Source organism: Onychomys torridus, chromosome 18, assembly GCF_903995425.1.
Source record: "Onychomys torridus chromosome 18, mOncTor1.1, whole genome shotgun sequence".
Classification (NCBI taxonomy): Eukaryota; Metazoa; Chordata; class Mammalia; order Rodentia; family Cricetidae; genus Onychomys; species Onychomys torridus.
Window position 1 is genome coordinate 42838198 of NC_050460.1, and position 27247 is coordinate 42865444.

The 27247-nt window shown below is 51.3% G+C and overlaps 1 protein-coding gene across 1 annotated transcript in view; it reads right to left on the bottom strand.

Moving 5' to 3' along the window:
• Window positions 1-27247, bottom strand: part of Cdh23 (cadherin related 23) — a 380451-nt gene that overhangs the window by 328489 nt on the left and 24715 nt on the right. Inside the window, exons 2-3 of the mRNA XM_036167012.1 lie at window positions 16876-16947; window positions 12862-12939 (exon numbers count right to left, since the gene is read on the bottom strand). Coding sequence (XP_036022905.1) covers window positions 12862-12939; window positions 16876-16942 — 145 coding nt within the window. The 5' untranslated portion in view covers window positions 16943-16947. The remainder of the gene's footprint in view (window positions 1-12861; window positions 12940-16875; window positions 16948-27247) is intronic.

Consider the following 27247-nt stretch of genomic DNA (forward strand, 5'->3'; position numbering starts at 1 on the left):
GGTTTGGACAGATTCTGATGTCATTGCTTGCAGCACCAGCCCCGCTATGGGTCATGCTCCTTTCTGTTCACAGGGACACTGGGCATGCATGCTTAGCATTTGCTGCTACAGCCCCTGCCTGCAAAGAAATCACAACTCTCTCTCCTCTGCCTACACATGGACAGTCCCCTAAAATGCAGTGGGTTACAGGGTGTTCGGGAACTGTGGCTGATTGGAGAATGTAGTCAGGTGACCCTGGTTGAGCTGGCCTTGTTCCCCTACCTCATGCCATTGTGTATCATCTCCCCAACAGGGTCCCAAGTCCCTGCATGTTGGAATCTCTGGTCTTCCAAGGAATTCACCAACCTGCAGAGGTGGCAGCCTTAGCAATGAGGTTGGGCTACCCAGGGTGGACAGTAACAGAAATCACAAAGGTGCCTCACCTTACATTTGGGACAGTATGATGAGGAATGGAGTTAGGAGAAGAGCAGCTGGACTGGAGTAGCTATCACACTGTAAGGAAGCTCGAAGCAGCTTGCTGCCCCAGGTCTTACAAGCAGGGTACACAGGCCTCATTGGTTCTGCCTTCCAGAGACCACGGTAGACAGATGTTCCCTGTCTGTCAGGCCCCAGTTACCCACAGCGCCGTTTCTCCCAAAAGCTCACAGAGGCATAGCAGAGTAGTCCCAATACCGAGCAACCCCCTTGCTCTCCATCTCATTCAATAGCACCACACATGCATCTTGAATTACCATCCCAGGGCTGACTCAATTGTCAAAGGAGATCGACTTCATCCACTGCACATGGTCCAGCAGCTCATCAGCCCAGAGAAGGAAGTCTAGGCAGTATTGGGACATGAAGCATGCCTCTCCATCTACCAAGGGCAGAGGGGACCAAGACTTAAGGCCCTGTCCCCTCTGCCTGCTGTGGCCTGAAGGTGAGTAAGGAAGAGGCCATAGCTGAGGGCAGAGTGAGCGCCTTGATCCAAGAAAGCTGGGACATCTTTCATGCCCACTCTAACCTCTACCAAGGACTGCAGAGAGCTGGCCACATAGGGAAGAGTAGGCCCATGTCTAGTTTAGCTAGGTCACTTACTGACTTGTGTAGTCAACAAGCATTCTAGCATCAGGTTCCTTATCTACAATGTAGGCTACACAGCCACCTCTTCCTCAGGGTGTTGTCAGGACAGAATGAGCAAGGTATGACAAAGGTTCCTAGCACAGAGCTTGGACATGGTCTGGGAGGGAGAAGGGAGGTGACATCTGTCCCCAGGAAAGGCAAGCCATAAGGACCAGGCATCACCAAGATCAGCAGAAACGATTCCAGGATGGGCTTCTGTCTGTGGGCCTACACAGCTGTCATGTTGAAGAGGGACTCTGGGGAAGCTGTGAACTGTGGATCAAAGGGCAAGGGTCACAGGTGAGGAGGGATGAGCTGGGGTGAATCTCACTGCTGGGGGAGACACAAAACTGTCCCCCCCACTGCAATGGACATAAGTTGAAGGCAGTTATTTCTAGGGCTTTCCTGCTCTTGTGAGGAGCCTCTCAGGCCTCTTCCAGCCAGGCAGGGAAAACATCCCTTGTAAGAATCACACATGAAGCCAAACCAGAAGGCTCGGGCCTCAGCGATCATTCCTACCCACAGCTGTGACTCACCATTTGGAAAAGAACTGACCAACAACAACGATGGCAGTAATAATGGGTGTTACTATTACTCTGTATAGGTCCTCTCTATGTGCCAAAGCCTTCCAGATTCCAGAGATCCAGAAGGAGACACAGTGAATCGTGACTCACATTTTCTAATAGAGTAAACTGAGTCACAGAGAAGTTAAAGGGCTGGTGGCACAGTCCATCTTTGCTGAAGATGCCATGTGGAAGAGGGGTCTCTGAAAGACACATTTCCTAGTTAAAACAGCACCCACTTCATATAGCAATTTCATCCCCAAAGCTCTATCTTAAGTTCGCTGTGAACTTGCCCTAGCAAGTGAGACCTCTCCCATTCCCAGATGGGGAAACTGAGGCTCAGAGAGGGTGAGGATCTTGTTTGTAGTCACACAGCTAATAAGAAGTAGAACTGGGGTTCGAACCCAGGCCTTGAGCCTCCACTTCTGGGTCTTGGTAGACAGGTCTGGAAGGAGAAGAGGGGCAGAGGCACCAGGTAAAGACATTTGGGGACAGCTTTCCTGGGCACTGGCCTGTTCCTGGTCAAGGCCTGACTGTCAGACACACGTCTCTGGAGGCTCATAAAGCACTGTAGGGATGGAGTGGTGATGACAAGTTCAAAGTCAGCTCTGCCTGCCTGGGTCTCGGCTGCCAGTTGGAGGGTTTCAGCCCCTGTAAATTATACCTCTGCCAGCTCCCTGGAGCCCGAGTGTTCCCGGCCCTCTGCAAGCTCAGCGCAATCTCACTGATGGCCAGGCTTGTCTCCAGCCCTTGCTCCCAAAGACAGACCCAAGAGCCTGTAACCTAACAAACCTCCTCTCCCCTGGGCCATTATGCAGGAGTGTGGGACTCTGAGGAGTTTTGCCAACAAGGACACACATCTCCCAAGGGTCTGAAGGCCTGATGGCCCAGGAAGCAGGAGTCCCTATATTCACATTGCTGCATGGACAGAGGCAGCATCCAGGGTCTGTGCAAGGCTCTCCCTGGGAAGTGGTGGTGGGGGGGAATGGCCCTACAGTGATTCAGCCACTGAGTCTCATTCCAGGGTGACAGGCTCAGAAATGATCCTACCAATCCTGCTGGGCAGGAGAGAGGAAAGTAGAACCCCAACTCTGGCAATTAGAAGAGGGGCTGAGGGCCCCCAGCAGGTTTCCCCAGAGGAAACCCAATAGCATGGGCTCCTGTCATGCAGACCACCTAGCTCTGGGACCCAAGTCCTAACCAGTCATTGCAGTTGCTTTGCTGTTTGACTCACAACAGCTCAGTTCTCCCATCTAACCCCCTGACTGGCCCTGCTGATGACCAGCCTGTCTGCAGCAACCCTCCTGTGGCTTCAGCTGACCAGGCCCCAACAAGCCCTCATTGACACCTCTCCTGAGACACTCTCTCTAACCCTGAGCCCCTGGATAAATTCCTCCCTTCTCAGGGCATTAGCATCACTCTGAAGCTCGGGGCTCCCTCGAGTGAGCTGGTCACTTACTATGGGGTAGGGAACTTCTATCCTCGAAGCCAGGGATGCTTAAAAGCCAAGACTCATAGGCAGAATCTAGGAGTGGTGGTTTAAAGTGCACAGGCCTGGGGGCTCTGGTGACACCAGGGTCAAGTCCAACTCCATCCGGCATAAGTCATGTGACCTTGTATATGTTAACTTCTCTGAGCCTCTTCCTCTTCAGCTACAAATTAGGGGGTATGAGTCCAACACTCTAGGCTTGCCACACAAAGCCGATGGAGCAATATATTTCTAGACAAAGCCACATGTAATAAGAGATAGCTCGCATCCCCCCAGTCATCTGTGATCTGTGTCCCTCGCCCCCACCCCCAGCACAGCCTGGCACAGGTGTTGAGTGTGTGCCAGTCACAGCCTGTCCACACGACAGGTGGCCATCATCGTTATCATTAGTGTTATTATGGCTGCCTCCTAAACACCTGCCCCTTTCCCTCCTCCCTCCCCCTCCCCTTGTATCAATGGGCAGTGCATAGCCATGGTGGCCACCAGCTCCAGGGGTGCTGGTCTAGAGCCTGCTAGGAGTAGCTACATCCTCCAGATCCCTGTGAGGCCAGTGATCTTGTCCCACACCTCTGTGGGGGCTCTGTGCTGCCCTGAGGAAGAGGAAGGTCACAGGAGTGGCAGGCCTTCCCTTGGGTTCTACTACTCACTCCTAACTCCAAAAGGAAGAGGAACATCCTCCAAGGGGTCAAAAGACCCCAGGATCTGGGCTCCTGGGTTTCAAGATCTGGTCACCTGTACAGACAGGACATCACCTTCTTCCTCCCCTACTGCCAACCACAAGAGCCTATGGGTGACCGGAACTGCCTCTGCTCAAGCACTCAGTCCCCAAGGCAGGGCAGCAATGGCTTTGAAACCCTTTTTGCAAACTACAAGTCCCAAGCCAAGCTGATTCTGCAGCCCAGGACTCTGCCAATCCCCCAGACATAGTTCTCTCCATTGGCAGGGCAGGCTGCAACCACCAGTGACTTGGAGGGACCTGGGGCAAGCTCTGTCCTCATCTGCCTCCTCCTCCATTTTTGAAATGTGACTGTTTGATCAGAGCAATGATTTCCAAAGTGCCCTAAAGAGGCTCTAATAAGGGTGGGCCCTATCAGCCTATGGTCCATGCATAGCTATGAATGCAGACCAACATGACATTGCAAATGTACTAAAAACATTCTAAGATTTATTTTTGTGAATTTTTTTCTTGTGTATAGCTTGATTGTGCCATTCTTGAGTATGAACCTTGGAGATGACAGTGAGAAATCTCTGCTGGGAGTTCACCAGGGCCTCTGGGGTTAGGGTATAGGCTGGTAGTACCACTCTCTGCCCCTGGCCTGAACATCCATCAAAGACCATTCTTCTTCTAAATATCTAGTCTAACATTTGTTAGACTAGATACTTTCTCTCCCTTCCTGTCTATTCCCCCCAACTAGCTAGCTCACTCCTTTAGGACAGGGATGTATATATGGCTGTCTGTTGTGAACCTCAGAGCTTGGAACAGCACCTAAAAAATAGAAGATATTCAAGGAAAAGTCTGCTGAATGAATATAGTGTGTGTGTGTGTGTGTGTGTGTGTGTGTGTGTGTGTGTGTGTGTGTGTACAGATATCCAAGGCTCCCAGGCAAGAGTCAATTTGCCCAAATATTACCACAGCTAAAACACAAATTTAAGATAAATCATATTGCCTGCAGGAAAAGAGGGAATGTTCCTTTACTGGGCAAGCTGGTAAAATGTAAACACACTTTATCGTTAACAGCTTCATAGCAATGTTATGTTCCTGTTTTCCATAATTGTATCATATTTGTGCAAGATGTTAATGGCAAGAGAAACTGGATGATGGGAACTCTGAGCTTTTCCAGTAGCTTTTCTCTATGCTTAATATAATGTCAAAATAAAAAGTTAAAAAAAAATAAAGCCAGGCATGGTGCTATCTGCCTGTAATCCCAGCACTTGGAGAACAGAATCAGGTGGAGCTCTGTGAGCTCAAGGCTAGCCTGGCCTACATAGTGAGTTACAGGCCAGCCAGAGCTATATAGTGAGAGCTTGTCTCAAAAAGTGAAAAATAAGAGTCAGGTGGATCTCTGTGAGTTTGAGGCCAGCCTGGGCTACCAAGTGAGTTCCAGGAAAGGTGCAAAGCTACACAGAGAAACCCTGTTTCGAAAAAAAAAAGTGAAAAATAAAAAATTAAATAAAATTACAGCTATTGGCCTAAAATGGTGTCTTAGGCCATCACTGGGGTGATGGTCCACTGATGATAACAACATGATCTTAGGGTATCCCAAGACCACACACCAATGTGATATACAGTGGTCCTCTGAAATCAGACATGGTGGCTCAAATCTATAAGCCGAGCACTCTGGAGGTTGAAGAAGGAGGATTGCTGTAAGAGTTTCTTATGCCAATATAAAACCCAAAAATAAATAAACAAATAAAATGTTACTGTCTCTCTATGTGGACTAATCTCCACTGTTACTTTGGCTCTACTCTCCACCCCCCATAGCATTGACTTGACCAATTATATGGGGCTTCCTGGGCCATGAGTGGTGAGATAATCCACTGTGATGGTTATACCTGCTTAGACAGATTGTCCAGTCCCTGTCCAGACTAGGTCCAGGGGCTGCTGTCAATCTTGAGAGGCCTGGAAATTTCCTGTGACATGGACAGTCATAGCGGTTTCCTGGATGGTGCCCACAAAGAACCTCACACACAACAGTGTCCAGACCTCACTTTCCTCATCTGTAGAGTGGGACTGTGTTGACTGAAGTGTTGGAGACCACGAGGTTTCCTAGTGGCTATGCCCAGCAGGACTGCGTAAGAGGTTGATTGGACCACGGGCCTGGGTACCAGGTGTTTGTAAGGGTCTACACTTGACCATAACTAGCAAGGGGGAGGTCTTTTGCTCTACCCCTTGGTACTGTAATAAATAGACCTTTGGAATAAAGCTCTGGGCCCGTTTGGATAAGGATCCAGGCTCACTTGAGTCTATCCTGTGTTTCTCTCCCCTCTATTTCTAACTAAGTCTCTTATTCCTCATTCCCCGAGAGCCCCTGGGGTAAATAATGGTGGAGGTTGGTCTCCCACACTGAAGCAATGATTACAGACTGTCCCTCTCAGGGCCCCTAGGTCCACAGTGGGCCCTCTGAGGCGCCCTCAGGTTGGATGAGGGTGAACTTAAGAAATCCAGGCTCTTAGCCCCCAACATAGGAGATCCTCTAACCTTCGTATCAGCAAGGATGCTGACCTCTCTCGCCATCCTGCCTACCCTAGTCTTTCGACGGCTGTCACCCTTAGGTGACTACCTCTGTGCTAATTGTCAGCAGGCAGGCTGGAGCCACGTACAGCACATGCCTCTCCGACGTCAGGACCCGGCAGCCCCCGCATCTGTACCGTCTATCCCCGCAGCCTTGGCAGTTTGCTCAGCATCTTTCACTGACCGAGTCCTCAGCCCCACTAAGGCCTCTGTCAGCCCTCAGGAACTGTCTGGGGCAGGAAAAAGAAATAATGGTCTCCCTGTGGCTTCCCTCCCTCTCCTGAGAGATGTCTGTCTGCTCCTTTAAAGAGCCGCAGGGAGGAGGTCCAGCGGGCGTTGAGCCTAGACCTAAAGGCCCATACTTGTCCCAGAATACTCTCTCACCGCACGGGCTCATTCTCCACTGTCCTTGTGTCCCAGCTCGTATTCTGGTCCCTCCATTCCAGCCAGCCAGCCCCATCACCCTCCCCTCTCCCACCACTCCCTCGGAGATGTCAAGACTGGCAGGCAGGCGTAAGCTCCTCCGTGTGTAAGACCGCTGCAGTGGGGTCTGCCCACCTGAAAATTGCTTTCCCCAGGTCCAGACAAAACAGCTGGGCATTGATGGAGTTTGCAGAAAAATTAATCAGTGCCAACTGGCAGCAGTGCCAGGCGCCGCCTGGGCCCGCTCCATCCTGATGCCTCCCGAGCTCCCCACCTTAATGGTTCCTGACAAGACTAATTTCCTCGTGCAGGTGATTAGCGTGGGCATTATCACCTTCGCTGTGACTCAAGACACTTTGGAGGTGCTGAGGGTCTGCCTGGGAAAGTCAGCTCCCTGTGAATCCACCCTAGTGACAAATGGAGGGATGGGAAGCTGAGGGAAAAGAGCCAGCCAGATGCTCAATAGTCATTCATCCGCTCACTCATCCATCCTCTTACTCACAGGCATCCCCCACCCCACACCCACTCTGAGCTGGGCCTCTCACTTTGGGGGAAGGCTCATGGTATGCAGCTGCAAAGTAGAGATAACGGGCCATCTGGGGGGGTGCTTGTGGTGAATCCATGGGGGGGTCACACATCTGAAGTGCTTAACAAGAGCCTGCAGGAGGCCAGGAGTCAATAAACCACAGCAAATGTCACCACTCCACAATCTCGTACCATACCTAAATACTAAAAAATGATCATTAATCGTCACGCAAATATTAATATAATTAATATGTAAACATTAATAACCCTGTCGGGGGTTGCACACAAAGAGCTGGGACGGAAGTTACTAGGTGCCGAACAGAGCCAATAACAAAGCTGACAAGGGTGAGGCAGGGGAGGTTGGGGTCCTTGAGGACTGGTGACCTGGGAGGTAAGCAGGAATTCACCAGGCAGGGAACAGAACCAGTGTTTGAGCTGAGGAAAACGGTCTCTAGCAAAGCTCAGGAATAGGGCAGATTATGCAGTTCTGGGTTCCGAGCAGTTGGATATAGCCAAAGAGCAGGTGTCTGTGGGGAGAGGGGAAGTGGGCTGTGACATACAATTTTACTCCTTCCTTGGGAAGCTTTGGGCTGTGGGCATTTATAGGATGGAGACATCACGCACTCCAGGGCCTAAGGTCTAAAGGCAGCAGCCAATACATATGGCTCCACTCCCTCTCGACCCCACCAGGAGCTGGGTAGGCTGGATCTTTCCAAGCCTAGCTGGATCCCTCCCTGGGCTAGCCATGCTCTATGTCCCAAGGGTTTCCAGCAAATATGCTCCATGCAGCTCCAACAGGCAGCTGGGATGATAAAAAAAAAAAAATCACCATCTCTGCGTGGCGTGGGTCGGGCCATTCAAACGCACAGGCACGTTTGGCATCTGTGCCATCTGGGGGAAGGCTCTCCTGGGCCCACTCTCCAAACCACTATCTCCACTATCACTGTGAATACCTCCCTCCTGACATACACAATCAGGGAAGCTACGGCCTGAGGCTCTGTGAGGGAGCCAGTCACAGTCACTGCCTTGGAAGACTCTCACACTGGCTTGAAGACACCAGGCATTCCCTAAGCCATTTCAAGTTCCAGACATATGCGATGCCCAGGGCTAGGGTCTGGGAACATGGAGTTAGCCCTGTCCACCTGGAAGCATCCATAATCCAAGCCAGAAGAGAAATAAACAACCATGCTTGTCACGGAGAGGGTAACCAGGCACAAGAGAAAGCCTGCCACTCCGCCTGAAGGGACCCAGGCAGGGGACCAAGACTGGACAATAAACCATGGGAAAGTGATGTGAAAAGTGATACAAGCTGAGTCTTCCAGGCTCTCCAGTGTAGAGAGGTGGAGCTGATGCATAGGGACCAGCAGAGATGAGGAAGGAAGCCTGGGAAGATGGGAGAGGATTCCCAAAGACAAAGAATTAGCCGCACATTCAGAAACCTAGAGGGTGATGGTGATCCTTATTTTGTTCTTTGAGCAAAGGTCCTGATATATAGCCTAAACTGGCCTTGCATTCACAATCCTCCTGCCTCAGCTTCCCAAGTACTAGAGTGTGCCAAGTATCTGTGCCACCAGACTCAGCTCATAGTTGATCTTAGCTCCATCCACATGGGGTTATCTAGGGCAGACTTTTAAGGCAAGTAGGAGCCAGGAGCCATCTCATGCTACAGATAACTGATGTCTGTTCATGGCCCACAGTCAGTCCCGGGTGCATGTAATGTTCACCAGCCTGACTAGAAATGGAGCCATAGATCTGTCCTTGCTCCCAATCCCTCTGCTCAGGCCCTGCTACCCGAGACGGATGTTCACATCTACAGGAGGACCCAAGCAGACAAGGAAATGCCATGGGAAATGGGGCCACGTGGACAGGTCAGAGCAAGGCTGATCTACTTAATGGCTTCATTTGGCTCCTGTCTTCTCTGGCTTGGAGATGGTCTTCGAAAAGACGATCAGGCAGAAGGAATGCGAGCCCAGAATGGGAGATATAGCAATAGCACGTGGCCGCCACACTCTGCCCTCCCATCCCACTCCCCCACCACCTGCCACTGGAAATTGAGGCCAGAGGATGAAACACGGGGCAAGCAGCAGGCCAGTCTCCAACCCTGGAGAGAGCGTTATCAGAAAGTACACAGTGAAAGAGCCCTTTGGCAAGCCCCACCTCTGATACCCTAAAGGGAGGTTCGTTGTGTGTGTGTGTTTTTTAATGAATTGATACATAGACACACTTAGGGCAAAGCCTTGAGACTCACTATGTGTGGCTGTTACAAGAACAAGGCCTACTTATGCCATGTACATTCCATTATCATTGTTTTGTTTTTTGTTGTTTTGTTTTGTTTTAATGCTCCAGCAAATAGAATTAGGCCAGTGGGCAAGAGTTCTGGGGAGGCAGGTTTCATATCAATATTTGGAAGGAAATTTTGTTCCTGAATTCTTCCAGGGAGGAATCTTATGGGATCGCAAGTCCCATCACCAGGGGTCCAAGCCAAAGCCACATAGCATAGCCCAGAAATGCACAGCCCCACTGCCCCCAGCTCTGGCAGTGGGTGAGCTGACACTCAGCCTGGCTTGGGCTCTGGCATTGTCCCGCACACCAGAGCCAGCTTCTCTGTGTATATAGCAGTCTCTTGCAAGCCTCTGGCTGGCAGGCAGCCCCAGTCACCATCGCTGGGCCATACAGAGTTTTGCCTCCAGGAATATATGACATTCTAGGTATGGAAGCAAAGCTTTGGGGTTAGTGGTGTTTCAAGTGAATTCATTCCCCATCAGCCCTGTGATAGTCCATCACCCATTTTCAGACTGGTATACAGATTGAGAGAGGAGGTGTAGTTGGAGGCAGTCAGACCTCAAAGGCAAGTCCCTAGAATGTTACCCTTTCCACATAGAAGGCAAAGGCCAGGCCCCTGCACACATGCCTACAACATCCATGGGAGGCCACATCTACCCTGTGAACAGCCCAAGCCATATGAGTGCCCAAATTCCACAGGAGACTCCAGGCCTGACTCATCAGAGGCCCTAAAACAGGCACAGCCAGACCACAGCCTACTAGGCCCAACTTTCCAATATCTTCTCACTGACAAGATAAGAAATAGAGAACCAGAGGAGTATGACCCTGTGCCCAAGGTCACAGAGTTAAGGACCAAAATCTAGACTTCTCTGACTTCCAGGTTAAGGCCTCTGTTGTCCAGATCCTTAAGCAAAAGAAAAGGAAAAGCCAGAAAGTTGCTGGACTCCTTCCCAAGAGTGGCAGAGCTGTCCCTGAGCTCCCCAGGGCCAGCATCGATCCCACCACATAGACAGCCATCTCTGCTGTGGCTGCCAAGGGGCGCCTTCAAGGGGCTCCAGTGCTTGGAAGTGGCTCCCAGGAGCTGATCAATGCTGGCATTTGCAGAAGATAAGCCAGGGCTGCAGCCAAAGGTAACAGGAAGTGGACCCAACGGGTCCTGGCGGACCTCCAGCCTAGGACTTCTCACAATCGGCGCTGGCCAAGTTGCGCCCACTCTGTCTGCCTCGTCTTCCTTGCACAGTGGGCCTCTGGACATGCCAAATGAACATGGCCCTGCAGAGTGACAGGCAGGGTGCCACCAGCCCTGTTCCCTCGGGAGGTCCCGTTGCCTTTTCCAGCTGGCAGCAATGTCAGTCAGTAGCCGGCCACTTCTCAGCTTCTGCAGTCAATTATGTCTATGCATACCCTCCACCACCGCCCACCATGGGTGAGGTAACATGAGCAGGTTCAGAAGCCAGCCATGGAAACAGTACATGAAGGTGAAGGGAGGAACCTCCCTCCCACTTTTGTCCCACCTCCCTTCACCACCCTGGGGAACACACCAGACATTCATTCACTCAGTCCCCGTCACCCGGGGCCCTGATTTCTTCACCCATCTGCCTGACACCCCTCTGTGGCCACAGCATTCAAGGCCGGCACAGAGGCAACCATCCAGGTAGACACAAGGAGAAACAAGAATGGAAAGGAACAGAAGTCCTAAGGTTGATCCACACCACAGGCCACTTGTGTATTCACTGCCACGTGTGTCCAATCTGCAGTGCCCGGTCCCCACTTGGCTGCATGCAACCAAGGACAGCCGTGAATGTGGCTCAGCGCAAAAGCATAAAACTTCCTTAAAGCATGGGCAGATTCTTTTTGCCTTTCTTGTTTGTCTTTGGTTTTGTTTGTGTGACTCAACCACACGGTTCTGAAGCCATGAGCTTTATAGACGACGAGATCACTTCACAATGTCAAAAGCTTGGACATGCTGGGACTACACACAAGTTCTAGAGTCTACAGTGTTTTGCTCATACTGGCCTATGCTGGCTAGTTTTACATCAATTTGATACAAGCTAAAGTCATCTAAGAGTAGGTAACCTCAATTAAGAAAATGCCTCCATTCCAGATCAGGCTGTAGGAAAGCCTGTAGGGCATTTTCTTAATTAGTGATTGATGGGGGAGGGCCCAGCCCATTGTGAGTGGTGCCATCCTTGGCTGGTGGACATGGGTTCTATAAGAAAGTAGGCTGAACAAGCCATGAGGAGCAAGCCAGCAAGCAGTACCCCTCCATGGCCTCTGCATCAGCTCCTGCCACAACATCCCTGCCCTGTTTGAGTTTCTGTCCTGACTTCTTTTGGTGATGGATTATGGATGTGGAAGCGTAAGCCAAAGAAACCCTTTCATCCACAAGTTGCTTTGGTCATGGTATTTCATCACAGCAATAGTGACCCAAGCTAAGACACGGCCAATACAATAGCTGAATGAGGGACATGCCACAGGGACAAACCCTCAAAACAATACAAACACGTGACAACTCCAAAGACTACATACTTCCCCACCAAGCCCTGAGGAAAGCAAGCAATTCAATGGGACCCTCGAGGGACTCATAGATAATACCCCCTGCACTGTGAAAGGAGGCTAAGCCTTTGGTAACCATTGGCATGGCTACAGATGAGTACCCACAATCCAACCTCATTTTCTGACAAGCTTCAGGGTTCCTGGAGTGGAGTGGGGACCTTGGAGCTGTAAGCACAGATCTCAAGCTACTGTCGTTAGAGCCATACCAGGAAGCCAGACACAACAGCCCTGTGATGAGGTAACTGGATCAGGGTCCAGGAAGGGCACTGGATACTCAGAGTCACCTACGTCTAATGGCAAAACCCAGCAAGCTCCTTTCAGGAAATTACATCATCACAGAAAAATTACAGAGGGCCAGAAAACAAAGACACCTGCTGCCATCTTCAAGGACCCACCAAAGGCTTGGAACAGAACAGAAATGAACAGGATAAAACTAGTCCCAAATGGGAAAGCAGCTGTGGGGGCAGTAGTCAACCACATTGTTTAGAAACCCCTCAGATTGAATGGGCCACCATGAGGGGTCGTGAGGGTCCTGTCCCCACTAGCATCCAAACGAGAGGCAGGCAGATGAACACCATAGGGAGATTCCAACGCAGGCTGGAGGCGGTCTCAACCTCTAAGATCCCTTCCACTTACTAAAGGTCCCTCACCGCATGCTACCCATACTCCCATCAGTCCAGGTACCAACTCACCCACAGGTGTGTCCTCGCTGATCAGCAGGTACGTGTCAAAGAAGTGATTGGTGAAGAACGGTAGTCGGTTCACCTGGCCTGCAAATCAGAGGACAAGTGCATCAGCCTGGTGACACCCCTGCCAGCTTTATGTACCCTACAAGGTGACCCAGAGTGGCCTGCAGTGGCACTGAACGTGGGCCGCACCAACTTCCCAAGGCGGTCAGCCAGGCCACAGGTGGCTGGTGAACACCGGCCTCTGCATGAAATGCATACAAGATTTTTAAGGGTTTGACCCTCCCCCCAAAAAATGTGTGGGTACCAGCTTAGCTACCCTTTTATATTGATGACACATTGAACCATTATTTGGGACATCTTAGATAAAGTAAAAGATATTATTAAAATGAATTTCCCCATTTCTTCTTACTTTTCTAATATGGCTCCAGCAAATCTCAAGCTCACACCCATGGGCTATGGTGGATTCCCACCAGGGCTTGAGGTAGAACATACATGGACTCTGGAAGGTCAAGGGCATGGCTGCTCATGGTCACCCTGGCACCCATAGCAGGGCCTGGTGCTTAAAAAGCCTCCAGAGCATGTTGGTTGTGGGGAAAATAGCAATAATGACAGCGGTGGTGGTCACTACCTCTGGAACTGCTTCTCTGTGTCATCCATTCAAATCCCCTCAATCCAGTAACAAATGAGGCTTGCAGGCTGTACGGCACCCAGACAGCAAAGCTTGTCCTGTTAACCATAGGGCACTCTGACAGCATCATGTACGGTGGGGGCTGGGAAGAGCCAGGTGACATGTGCTCGGACTGGGGGGACTTCACCACGAACCCCCAGCAAGCCTTCCCCATGGCTGGCTTCCCCAGTTCTCCATTTCCTTTTGGGGGCTTTAGTTGGCAGAGGGGACATTTACCCCTCAGTTACTGAAAATGGGGGACAAGGTCAGTTTCTATGGGGCTCTTATAGGGAGCTTTGGGGGCCCTGGAAGGGGCAGGGACAGCTCTCCCACTCTCTTTTCTACTGACCTGGGCTCCCTTAAACTCCTGCCAGGCTCCCAGAGGGTGAGGAGCTGGAATCAGGGAGGGAACTAGGGAAATATAGGAGCATGACATCTCTTCCTCCTCCTGCCTAGGCAGTCAGACTATGCTTGTTTCTGGTCCTCAGAAACCCTGCCCTTGCCCTTCCTGGCCAGCACTGCTGGCTTTTCCTCCTCACTTGCTAAATTTCATGCTTCACCTCATTTGCATGTCTCTTCTTCCAGGAAGCTCTCCCTGAACCACCTCAGATGTGCATATATACCTGCACACATGTCCACCCTCATGGCAGCAGTCTCGGGAAGAGCTGATAAAATGGCACCCCATCTTCTTTGAAACTCCTTGTCTCCCATCTAGGCACAAGGCTTCCTGTGCCTCAGTTTACTTGTGTGCAAAATGGTAATAACAACAGGAGTTACTACACAGCTAAGCTGGGGATTCGATGACATGACATACATAAGGAGCTCAGCGCCATGCCTGACATACAGCAAGCATTTAATAAGTGGTAGCTATTATTAATCCTGGCATGAATAAAAGGGCTGTTCAGACCTGCTGCAGACCTTGGGTTTTTTGACATAAGGAAGTAGAGGACCTTGGGCACCCCAAGAATGCAATAGTGGGCTAGGATTGTAGGTAGAAAATTAGTGATGAGGGGTGGGGCTAGAAAAACCTTGCCTGCAGCAGCTTGGTTTATTTCTGACTTTTCTTTCATAGGACATCCTGGCACCCCTGGGATGCCATGTCTGAGGTTCCTCATAGCCAGCCCCCAGGCACCAGGCTGAAAGAGGGTTAGAGATGGCTTGCTTGGGCTTCTGTCCAGTCAGAGAACAGAGGGGCCCATGGAGTCTATGGAGATAGGGGTGGGGGAAGGGACAGGAGGCTGCAGCAGAGAAATGACAGACTGAGAGGGTATAACATTGTTGAGGGCCTAGCTCACCTCTGCCTCCCAGGGATGGAGAACCAGTTCATTCTGGGGAGCCAGGCCCCCAACAGGGGAGGACCACGTAACGTAGTCTGGAAACCAGAGAAGGGCTAGCGAAGGAAGATGAGTGGCAAGGGATATGGGAAGCTACACATTCTGCAGCCCCCTCCTCAGGGTCAGCACCAGCTGGTTGGCACCTATCAGCCACCACACTAAAGGAGCAAGCAACTCCAGCCACTTAGCAAGCGCAGATGTGGTCAGCAAAGCTAGCTAGCATACAGGCAGATCGCCTCTGCTTTGCCACAGAATTGGCTGGGTGGCCTCAGGCCACTTGGTACGCATCTCTGTTTTCTGCATCCCGTTTTGTTCCCATAAGAGGAAGACAAGAGCTAGTAACTAGTAACTAGTAACTAGTAACTAGTAATGCCGCATCAAGCGAGCATTCATCCGGCACCTGACGTACCCGTCAGAGGGCTTGATGTTCATATTGATTCATGGGATCGACCTGTGTTGCTCCTGAAGTACAGACAATGAAAGTGTAGTCCAGGGAGGTTCCGAAGCCTGCCCAAGGGAGCCCAGGGGCTGAGAGTGTAGTGTGTGCATGCAGAACACCTGAACAGTCATCGGGAGCTCAGGGGAGAGAGCCATCTCCCTGAGCAAGCTGGGACAAACCTGCTATACAGTTACGCATGTGGCTTTTAATGGACAGACAGCTGGTGCAGCAGAGTGGGAAACGACTGGAGTGTCTAAGCTCATAGAGTCCCACCAGAGGCAGAGACAAGTGTCCTGATGTTTGCCATCTAGTCCAAAGGCCTCCTGTGTGGGGCAGACCAGGGGTGGTCATCAGATTAAAAAAAATTTTTCAGGTAGGATGACCTTGGGCCCAGCCTCTCCTCTGTACAAGGCTCTGAGACTGTGTCTACTCTGTCTCTGAGAGTCTGAGACTGGACCGTAGTCCCAGGCTGTTTGGATGGGGGTGGGATCCTCATGGCTGGGGGCATCCCAGTAGGGAATGGGGACAAGGAGAGGAGTAGACTGCCTTCCTGGCAGGATGCTAGCAAAACTCCAACAGGTGCCAGTGTGAGGCAGCGATGTCCTCCAGAGCCCCGCGCCTCCCTGGAGTGAGGCAGCAGAGAGAGGCCTCATGGGAATGTGCTTGCCTGTGTCGCCAGGCACGTGGTACCCATAACTGGTCTCTGAGGACACCCCGGCCCTGGGGGACCCTGTGCATGGCATGCCTGTGGTCCGGGCCTTCCTTCAGTGCTGCCTCCCTGTTCCTGACGATCTCCTGCCCAGAGGCAAGGACAAGGTGCCCAGGCTTTCTTGGTGGGCACCAGTGGTACTAAGAGGGGGAGATTCCTGAAAGAAGGGCAGTTCTGGACCATCACATACCTGTGCTCAGGCTGCTCACAGGCATTCTGACTGCTCACACCCTACCCCTGTCCAGGATGCCTTCTCCCCTCCACCTCTCTAAAATGACTATCAGTCCTCAAAGGCCAAATAAACAGCTTTCCCTTCCTGGCCAGGTGGTACCCACCTGCCTCCCAATGACTCTTTGTCCTCCGAGGGACTTCTCTAGAGCCAGGGACGTCCCTATGAGCACATCCTGCATGGCGCCCTGTGCATCAACCCTGTATATTCTTCTCCTCCTGGACTGAGCCCCTTGCATGTGAGTTGATGCCTTCGTTCCCTAGGGGTGGCATGCTAGGCACACAGCATCACGTAGGAGGTACTCAAAACGTAGCTGTGAAACTGAACAGAACTGTGACCACTCTCCACAGCCCAGGGAAAGGACAGTTCAGGGTCACAGATCACGGAACCTAAGAATTTCTCAAGACTCCTCCATGGCCTGCCTCATGGGACCCAGGCTCTAGGGAAAGCCAGTATTTTCAGCCCTACCTATGCAAGCGGCAGGAGGCAGCTGAGGCCTAGAGAGGGAAGTGTGCCTTCAGTCACATGGCAAAATATGGTCTCTGAGGTCCTACAGCGTACAGTCAGGTTGCTGGCCTGAGCAACCTGCAGCCCGGCCTCCCATGCCCTGGCTGGTATTAGCAGATAAGCAGGACTTACCCCAGGATCCAGACACCAGCATGAGAAGCCAGAGCATGGCACAGGAAGTGATGGTGGGGCACCTCATGGCTCCTAGGAATGCAAACAAGGAGAAGAGAGCGTGTGAGATGTAAAATCCTGGAACTCCAGAATCCCATTTTTGGGGCCCAGTAGAGCAAAGCCTGGGAAGGGGAAGAGAGGGAAAGGCTCCCATGCGGAGAGAGTCTGGGCCACCCACTCTCAGCCTTGTCCAGGTCTGGGTATATTGCGGTGGTCTGAGAATACTTGGGCTTTACTAGGACTGATGTGACAGGCAAAGCTCGGTGTAGATGCAGAGGACATGCTGGGGACACACACATTCAAGGTTCAGTGTATGAGAGGACAGACGGCTGCGTCTGCCCTCTGAAACCAGATCCTGCAGAGCACCATAGCACAGTCAGCTTGGGAATGGGGTCAAGCAAGGGTGGTGTTAACCAGGAAGATGGGGCCTGGCAAGTTCATCAAAGCACCCAGCCTCCAGCAGCCTTGTTCCAGTTTCTCACATCCATCGTATTAGCTCCTAACCCAGGTCATGACTCAGGTCATGGTGTCTGCGGTAGTTTGAATGAAAATGGCCCCCATTGAACTGTAGGGAGTGGCACTATTAGGAGGCGTGGCCTTGTTGGAGGAAGTGCATCATTGGGGGTGGGCTTTGAGGTTTCAGAAACTCGAGCCAGGCCCAGTGTCTCTCTCTTCCTGCTGCCTGCCAATCTGGATGTAGAACTCTCAACTACCTCTCCAGCACCATGTCTGCCCACATGCCACCATGCTTCCCGCCATTATAATGATGGGCTAAACCTCTAAACCTGTAAGCCGGCCCCAGTTACATGTTCTCCTTTATAAGAGTTGCTGTGGTCATGGTGTCTCTGCCCAGCAAAAGAAGGTTGACTAAGACAGTGTCCAAAGAGGCACACAGAGAATACCACAGCAAACCTCTGGGGGCCTGGAGCTGAGCTCTGGAAAGAAGTAGATTCAGTAAGGAATGCCCTATCCCTGAAGGAGGCTGGTGGTGGGCCACTCCTTCCTACCCATCACAGCAGGGTCGTGGTCCCTCCACATCAGGGGCTCAGGATGAGACTTCCCTAAGTTGTACATCCATCTCACCACAAAGTGAGTCTGGGAGTGTAGGATATGGCTGGCATCCACCACCCTCCTGGAAGTACCCACTGGGTGTCCTGTTCAAAGCCCCACCACCCACCCCTGGCTCATGAGATAGCCATCAGTCACACACTACCTTACTCAGGAAGTCCCACCGTATGTGTAGTCAGCACTGGGACACGGTAGATGGTTCATCTCCGCCATCAATGACTGACTACAAGAAGGAAAGATGGATGACCCTTGACAGGACTTTGTGCAGAGACTTCCACATCTCTGACAATATTGGCAGCCAATTCACCAATTCAGCCCTGGAAGGGACAGTTTCTCTCTGCCCTCTCTGTCCATGTCCTGGGCAGACAGTGAGATGACTCCCACAGATATTACAACAGTCCATGGAGCAATGTTGTTTTAACTCTTGTGTGCACTTAAAACATCCCAATTACAGAAGTAAATGGCCACCAGGCTGCATTCACAAAGATATGGCCTCTTCTCCATCCCTCAGCATTTCCACCTCTGTGAGTTTCCACATGTTCCCACCTCAGGGGCTCATGAGCTGAAAAGCTCACAGGATGAGCAGGGACCAGAAAGGAGAAAGCCTCTGGATTGGTGGACGGAGTCCAGCTGCGTGAAAGCAGCAGCTGCTGATGGTTCAGCCGAGTGAGGGACGGGAAGCGTCTGGTGTGGCCAGAGCTTCTGAATTAGGAAAAAGTCTGGAAATTGGACTTCGATGTGAATCGGACACTTGAATATTGGTAGATAATTCAACTCCCAAGAAACACTTTGTACACCAAACATGATCCATCCAACAAGTAGAGTGGGCCTCCCACCAAGCCTCTCTCTGTTTCTCTGTGTGTTCCCACCCTGTAACTTGCTTGGGTCTCTGACTGCTGCTGACCTCTGCAGGAACTTGGAGGCCAGGGGTGTAGTAGAGCGCTTGCCTAGAATCTGCGAGAGAGGGGCTGGAGTGTGCTCAGAAGTCGCGTGCCTGCCAAGAATCCACCAGTGAGGGGCTAGGGTGTAACTCAGAGGTAGAATGCTTGCCTAGAATCCGCCATTGAGGGGCTGAGGTGTGGCTCAGAGGTAGAATGCTTGCCTAGAATCCACCATTGAGGGGCTGAGGTGTAGCTCAGAGGTAGAATGTCTGCTTAGAATCTACCAGTGAGGTTCTGAAGGCTCAGTGGTACAGCCCTTACCTAGAGCCTTCTACCAAGGGGCTAGGGGTGTGGCTCAACAGTAAAGAGCCTGCCTAGAGTACTTCACTGAGGAGCTGGATGTGACTCCATGGTAAAGCATGTAGCTAGCATATGAAAGGATTCATCTCTAGACTGGAAATAAAAGGACTGTAATTAAATTTTAAAAGTCTTATGTTTTTCTCCTGTCATGATATTCACAGATGACCCTCCAGGCCTATGTGGCTTAGAACTGCCTCCTTTCCTTTAGGAGCTAAAAGCAGCCCAGCAGGTCTTTCCTACAATAGAGAGAGCCATCCCCTCCGACATGCATCTGGATTCTTACCCCTACAGGCAAGGCAACTGTGGGTTTTCCTCTCTGTGTGACTGTGTCAGGACTCTACTATTCGGGGCTATTCAATGACTAGGGTATTGCTGGGTCAATTAAACACAAACCCCAAGTGTGTGTCGGCCTTCATTAGATGTCACCAGATTACCTTCTGGGACTGATGGCAGCAATCCACAGTCCCTCCTGCGGTGTGTAGTAGGGCCCAGGTGCCCAGCTGCAAGTGATCCCTCTTTTTAAATGGCTGCCAATCGGACACGTGAAAAACGGTATGCCATCCTCACTTTCATTTGCATTTCCCTAACTACCGGTGAGGTTGTGCACGATGCCTTTCTCTAAACATTGGAACCACTTTCCATCTGTTATTTCAAATTATCCTACCGGGTCCCGAAAAGAAGCCAGCCAGCATCGTGTACAATATCCCTGATTTACAATTGGAGAAACCAAGGCACAGAGCAATCGAGTGACGATCTGACACCTCGTGGTGAGTGACTGTCTTCAGGAAGAAAAAGAATCTGCAGCCCTCTGCCTCACCAAACCAGATGTTAGGAGAATTAAACATCTGTTAGGAACATCACCCAGAAATAGCTGGGGAATTCACGCCATGCTGCTGGGAGCCTCAGGAAGTTTGTGGCGCATGCAAGGAGGAAGGAAGGGGGAAAAAGGAACACTCAGAAGATTCCACCAGCCAGGGCTCTTCACGGGCGTTCCCTTTACTCAGTCTTCCGAATATCTCAACAAGAAGTTATTCTTATCTCCATTTTACAGATGGCAAAATTGTGATTGAGAAAAGACACCCTGGGGTGGCGAGTCGGGCTGGTATGCCATCACACTGCTCTGTGACTCCCTTTTCTTACATGTATTGTTTCTTTTGGTGGGGGTGCTGACTGTACACATAGGTGTGCTCACACGGTGCCTGTGCATGTGGAGGCCAGAATTTATCAATGCGTATCCTTATGACCGCTCTCCATTTTCTAGTTTGAGACAGGGTCTCTTGCTGAACCTGGAGCCCGCTGTTGGGCTAGACTGGCTATCCAGCATGCCCCCAGAATCTACCTGTCTTCTCCCATGGCACCTCCAGAACAGGGGTTGCAGGTGCATGCTACCATGCCCAACTACTACATGGATACCAGAGAGGTGAGGGCAAGTCCTCATACTTTACCCTCTAGTCCCAGCCCTGTTTTGTTCTGTTCTTTTGAGGCAATCTTACTCTATAGCCAAGAATGAACTTGAACCCACAAGCCTACCTCTACCTCCAGAGGGCTGAGTTTACAGGGACGCATTACAACCCCCAGACTGGTTTCCTTACTTATGAGAATGGTGGCCCTTCCCTGCAGGAGCACCTATATTCAGCAAGGAGGCACATCTGCCCAGTAGGAGCACCCAACAGAGTTCATAGGCCTGGATGAAGCATGCCCCATCCCACAGGGCCAGCTCAAGGTCACTGAAGCATTCTGGGTTCCAACCTCCCTCTGTAAATGTCTGCCCATCTCCTTCTCAGACCATCAAACTGGCTCAGTGCCCCAGCTGTCAGTCAAGGGAGACCTATGCTGTGAAGGGTTCTGTTCTCAGTCTCTCTATCCCATGAGACCATGGTCCAGACCCTAACCTTATAGCTTCCAGAGGGTGAAGGCAAGCAGCTGAGCTGGAACTGGGCCATACTGGTCCTTGGTTGTCCCTGAAGCCCCAGACTTCATTCTTCTTTGGTCCCAGTCCTTTGGCAATTTATATTTTACACATGAGACAGCCCAAGATCATCGAGGCCACGGGCAGTGTGCCTGGCTCACAGATGGCCATTTTGATGGACACTGCCTTTGCCTGCTGCAGTGAATGGCAGGGACTCCCCTGGGAAAGCCTAACCTTGCAGTGCTCTGGGCAATGGCAGCTCCCCAGCCTCCTGGCCCTCCCCCCTTTTCACACAGCCTGGTCCAGTGGCTTCCTCTACCATGGGCCACAAGTTCCCACCCTGGAGATGTGGTCAGTGTACCCCCTCACCTCTCTAGACCAGAACATCCTTCATGCTGAGCTTCCAGCCTAGGCCTACAAGGCTGCAGTGACTCCCGGATATTTCATGTACCTGCCTTAACAGTCCTTCACATACATGGGAAAGCTTTCAGAAACTTCTCAAATCTCTCCACTGCCAAGGAGACACAGAAGCAGGCTCTAAAACATTCTGGCCACCAATCCTTGTGCCAACCTTGCACCGAGCCCTATGGATGAACAGGGGCCAGAGCATGGCTATAGACATTTGCTAGGACAAATAAGATCCACAAACACAGAGGATCCCAAGGTACCCAAGAAAGCTATACAGATGCCCAAGATTCATGATATTAATGTTTAGTGTGTGTGTGTGTGTGTGTGTGTGTGTGTGTGTGTGTGTGTGTGTGGTGTGTGCCAGGCATTCTACACACTGGGACTCAAAGGAGTTAAATAACTTGTGTGAGGTCAGGTCTGGGGTTGAACCCCACTCTGAAGGCCAGCATAGACACTCCCAGTCTCAGCCCTTAGATGTCCTGGGTTCAGGTGTGCCCTGGGTGATGTGGTGGAGGGTAGTAGACAAGATTCTGTATCCACTGGATAGGCCAGTGAATCAGATTTGGTTTTAACATCTCAAAGGCTAGGCCAGCAGGAAGACCAGGAAGAGGAGCTGAGCCAGGGTTTGCAGAGGGGACACTGTACATGTCTGTCCTGGAGTGACCCTCTACACACTAGGCATTGGGCCAGACTCCAGGATACAGGAAAGGAAAAGGTCCAGACCCTGCCTGGGGGAAGCTGAGGCTCCCTGAGAGGGATCAGCACAATCAGAGTTGTGAGGGAAGAGGGCTCTGTTAGGGGCAGGGAGGAGGAGAGAAGAGAGAACAGGGTGAGAACACTCTGAGGGTCACTGGGATGAGAATTCTCTGAGGGTCAGTGAGACATGATGTCTGAGGAAGCAGAAGAATGTGCCCTGTGGACATCTGAGGGGAAAGGGTTCGAACAACAGCCTATGTGAAGGTCCTGGGGCAGGAAGGCTAGCGTGGTTGAGGAACAGGAAGGGCTAGCGTGACGGATTAGAGTGTGTAACGGTGGGAAATGAAAGAGATAAGGGCAGGGAGGTAACAGAAGAACCTCCGTGGACACCTTGAGCACTGACGGCTGAGTGGCCTGGGTTCTGAAACAGCCCCTCAGCTGCTGAGTGGAAGATGCATGTAGGCACAGGGGTGGGATGGAAGCTGGCCGGGGTGGAGGAAGTTACTGATGCTGGCCAGAGATAAGGTGGGTTCGCAGCAGGGGACGGTTGTGACCTCTGGCACATTATGGGCCTTATCCCAGCCAAAGCAGAGGGGGCTTCCTTTTGGAGATGACATACCTCCACTAGAAAGAAGTAATCAAGGCAGCTCCATGGGGAAGGTAGAGACCCAAGGCACCGAGGGGCGAGGACCAGCACACAGAAGGGGCCTGCTGAGTTGGGCCCAGCTGTTGATAACCGGATGGGGCAGCTGACTGGGGCCTCCCCGAAGCCAGGACAGAGATGTGTGCAGGAGTCTCCGACATGGCAAATGGTGACATGGTCCATGGATTCAGCCCTCCACGGACTCCTGAGATGGCAGCATTATTGGAAAGTGGTAAAAGGAGGGGGAGGGGCTGACTGGAGGAAGAAGGTCACAGGGGCGGGAGCGGGTGGGGCTCCCCTGAGGCTGCATCTCAACCTGGACTTTTCCCATCTCCTTCTTCTCTTTCTTGCCCACTAAGTAGCGAAGAACAGAATGTCCCCTCTGCCAGGTGCACGGGGTGAAATCGCAGGATCCTCTGGCACCCTGAGCCAAAATCAGTCCTTCCTCTTTTAAGTTGTCTCAGGCTTGTTGTGGTGATGACAAAAAACCTTGTAAACTTATACACTACTCAGGGAGTCACAGCCGTCCACACCTCTCCACCTATGACAAGCCCCGCCGTATCGCCTTCCTGCTTCCAAGTGAGATGGCCAGGAGAACAAGGCACGCCCAAACAGTGGGGCATTCCTAAGTGTACGACAGCCAACATCAGGCCCCAGAGACAGAACGCAGGTCTGCAGCATGGCCCCAGCTGAGAACTAACAGAGAAAAAGCACGTGTCCAAGCGTTCACATACCACATTCATGCATCCGCACACACATCAGTGTGTATGCCCACCAACAGACACGGCTTATGTGTACACACATGTGTCCACACATACACACAGAGGCTGGGCTCTGTCACTTCCAAGGAGAGTGCCCACCATATGTTTACTGTCTAGGTGGGGTCCCCAGCCGGACCCTAGCTGCTTCCTACTCCACTGTCCAGGCAGGAGGAAGGCACATTCCTTGCCAATCTGAAGGGATCTTTGCACACACCTACAGACCCCTCACAACACCAGAGGAAGCCCACTGCAGCCTGGCTTCCCAGACTAGCTGCTCCTCGCTAAGATGACAGATGGCCACACCCCCATCTTTTAGGAAACCGACCCCATTCCCAGGCAGGATGACCACCACAAGCAGATCCCAATTTTCCCCTAAGCCTAAGCAGGAGTGAAGGACCACTTTCTGGCAAGAGGCGATGTCCCCTCACCCCAGCAAGCAAGAGGAATGACTAGCAGAGCAGAGGGAGGAGAAGGGCAGAAGGGGGCATCTGAGCAACATTTTGCTTTCTTGGGAGGGAGAGATTTTCACAGCAGGGTGCCACGATTTAGTTGGAACTGTTATGAATTCCCATAAAATCAGAGGCACTCAACTTTGAAAGGCAACATGCTGCTGAAATCAAACACAATGCCGGGGTTAGCCACATCACCACACACCAAGAGGCTTGTGCATGCACGGTGCCTGCTGATGGCATTTTGTTAGACCACTCATGGACAAGCCACTGCTTGTCACCAATGGCCACACCTCAAAGCCCACAGTGTCTAGGCCAATGGGACAGAAAGGAGGGGTGTAGTCACCCTAGGGCATTCTGACCTTGCATCTTTCCCAAAACTCTCATCAAGGGACATTGGAGAGGTTGAAGAACCAGCAGGGGTAGAGGGCTATTACCTGAGATGTGTAAGGGGGCAACAGTGGTCTAGCCTCGTCTAAGGGAAGCTTTAGGTCCTCCACCTACCCTTCTTCAAAAATCACTGGGCAAAACATACATTGTATTCTTCTTGTAAGCGGTCTACAGGCATGGTGAATAACTTTGAGAAAATGGACAGAGCAGGAAGCCAGTGACCCTGCTAGCCAAGTCATCCCTCTCCTTTTCCAGGGCTCCCTGGAAGTATGGCCTGAGAAGGACCTGGCCTACACACCGCCTCCCTCTCTTTAGATAGATAGATAGATGATAGATAGATAGATAGATAGATAGATAGATAGATAGATAGATAAAGAGGAGGCCTGTGATCTCAGAGGGTAAAAATACTTGACAACCCAAGTTCAATCCCCAGATCCTGTGGTGGAAGCAGAGAACCCACTCCCAAGGGTTGTCCTTTGAACTGCACATGCATGTGTGCCATAGCACACATACGTAACAGCAACATTTTAAAAACACATGAGGGCTAAGGAGACGACTTAGTCAGTAAAGCACCTACCACGCCATCCTAAAGACCTGAATTCAACCCCAGAACCACATTGCTTTTCAAAAAGCCAAGCATGGTGGCACACACTTGTAATCTCAGCACTGGCAGGCACACAAGAATCCCTGAGGCTCACTGTCCAGCCAGCCAGCCTAATTGTGAACTCTGGACCAGTGAGAGATCCTGTTTCAAACAAAACAAAACCAAAAAACAAAGTGGACAAGATCTGAGGAATGATACCTGAAGCTGATTTCTGGTATTACATGTTACATACATGTATACATGCACACTTGATAAAAGTAAATAAACTCACGTAGTGTCCACATTCTATTCCTGGATGGATTTAGAGACGGAGTGTTTTGTTGTTGTTGTTTGTTTTGTTTTGTTTTTCGAGACAGGGTTTCTCTATGTAGTTTTGCACCTTTCCTGGAACTCGCTCTGTAGACCAGGCTGGTCTCGAACTCACAGAGATCTGCCTGCCTCTGCCTCCCGAGTGCTGGGATTAAAGGCGTGCGCCACAACTGCCTGACGAGAGACGGAGTCTTGCTTTAATGTTCAGGCTGGCTTTGAACTCCTGGACTCTACTGGGCCTCTCACCTCACCCTTCCCAATAGCTGAAATTACAGGTGCAAGTTGCGCTGGAGGGTGGCTACCTTATGCTTTTCAGCAGTTGAGGGATATCTCAGTGTAAGAGGGGTGTCCCAGTTAAGGTTACATGCTCTGTAACACACCATGACCAAAGCACATTGGGGAGGAGAGGGTTTATTTCAGCTTACACTTCCAGGTAATGGTCCATCCTTGAGGGAAGTCAGGACAGGAACTCAAACAGGACAGGAACCTGGAGGCAGGAGCTGATGCAGAGGCCATGGAGGGGTGCTGCTTCGTGGCTTGCTTCTCATTGGCTTGCTCAGCCCACTCTCTTATAGAATCCAAGAGACGGCCAGCCCTGGGATAGTACTGCCCACAATGGGCTGGGCCCTCCCCCATGAGTCACTAATTAAGAAAATGCCTTACTGCTGGATTTTATGGAGGGCTTTTCTCAGTTGAGATTTCCGTCTTTCTGGTGACTCTAGCTTGTGTCAAGTTGACATCAAACTAGCCAGCACAGAGGGCAATGTGACTGACCCAGTGTTCTGATGACAGCCCCATAGATTGTTTTTAACATTTCACATTGACGAAGAAAGCCGTAGTAGATCCTCACTCCCAAAGCCACACACACAATTAGGCGGTGGGACTTAGGAGCTGCATCATCAGGCAGCCGCTGTCAGAGACACTTGAAGGCAGAGGTTCTCAACCTTCCTAGTGTTGCGGGTCCTTTAATACAGGTCCTCATGTTGTAGTGACCCCCAACCATAAAATTATTTGTTGCTACTTCATAACTATAATTTTGCTACTATTATAGATCCTGATGCAAATATCCTGATGTAAATATCCACTATCTGGTGTGCAACCCCTGTGAAAGGGTCGTTTGACCCCCCAAAGGTGTTGAGACCCATAGGTTGAGAACTACTGCTCTAAGGACCGTAACCCCGAGATACACTCTCCTAGTCAGGATACCATGAGGCTATTGCTCTTTCAGCCTATTCTAGAAAGAGACCTGAGGTTCATCACCATCAAGGTACAAGGGCAAGAACAGAGTCAAGTTCAGCTTCCTCCTCTCCCCCGCTTCAGCCAAGGTTAGCAGGCTGCATCAAGGCTGGCCAGACCTGGCACCTTGCTGACATCTCCCATGTCTGTCACCTGTGTCCTTGGCTAGGCTTCTCTTCTCCTTAGAACACCACTGACCTCACCGTGTGTGGCCAGCCCCGATCTCCAGGCACAGCCCTGGTACCACCTGGTACCATCGTGGATCCTCCTGGAAGGGGGTTCTCAGCATCCCTCCCTCATCCTTCCCACATTATTACAGGCATCTATCCCAGCACAGGAATCAGTGAACACCCCAGAGCCATTGTGCCAGCAGACTCTCAATGCCCTGCAAGCACCGTGAGCCATCAGCCCATGGGGGCCCCCATTCGAAGACACAACAATCTCATTTCTTTTCTGGGGCTCCTGTCTTTGCCTTTCTTACCTGAGAAAATCTGTCTCCAACCATGCAGTCAGTAAGTGAATAGCTTCCACACACCCAGTCAGAACCACATTGCTCCTTCCCTTGGATCAGCACATCCCTGCCTTTGACTCACCAGGCTCAGTTCTCCCCTTAGTCACC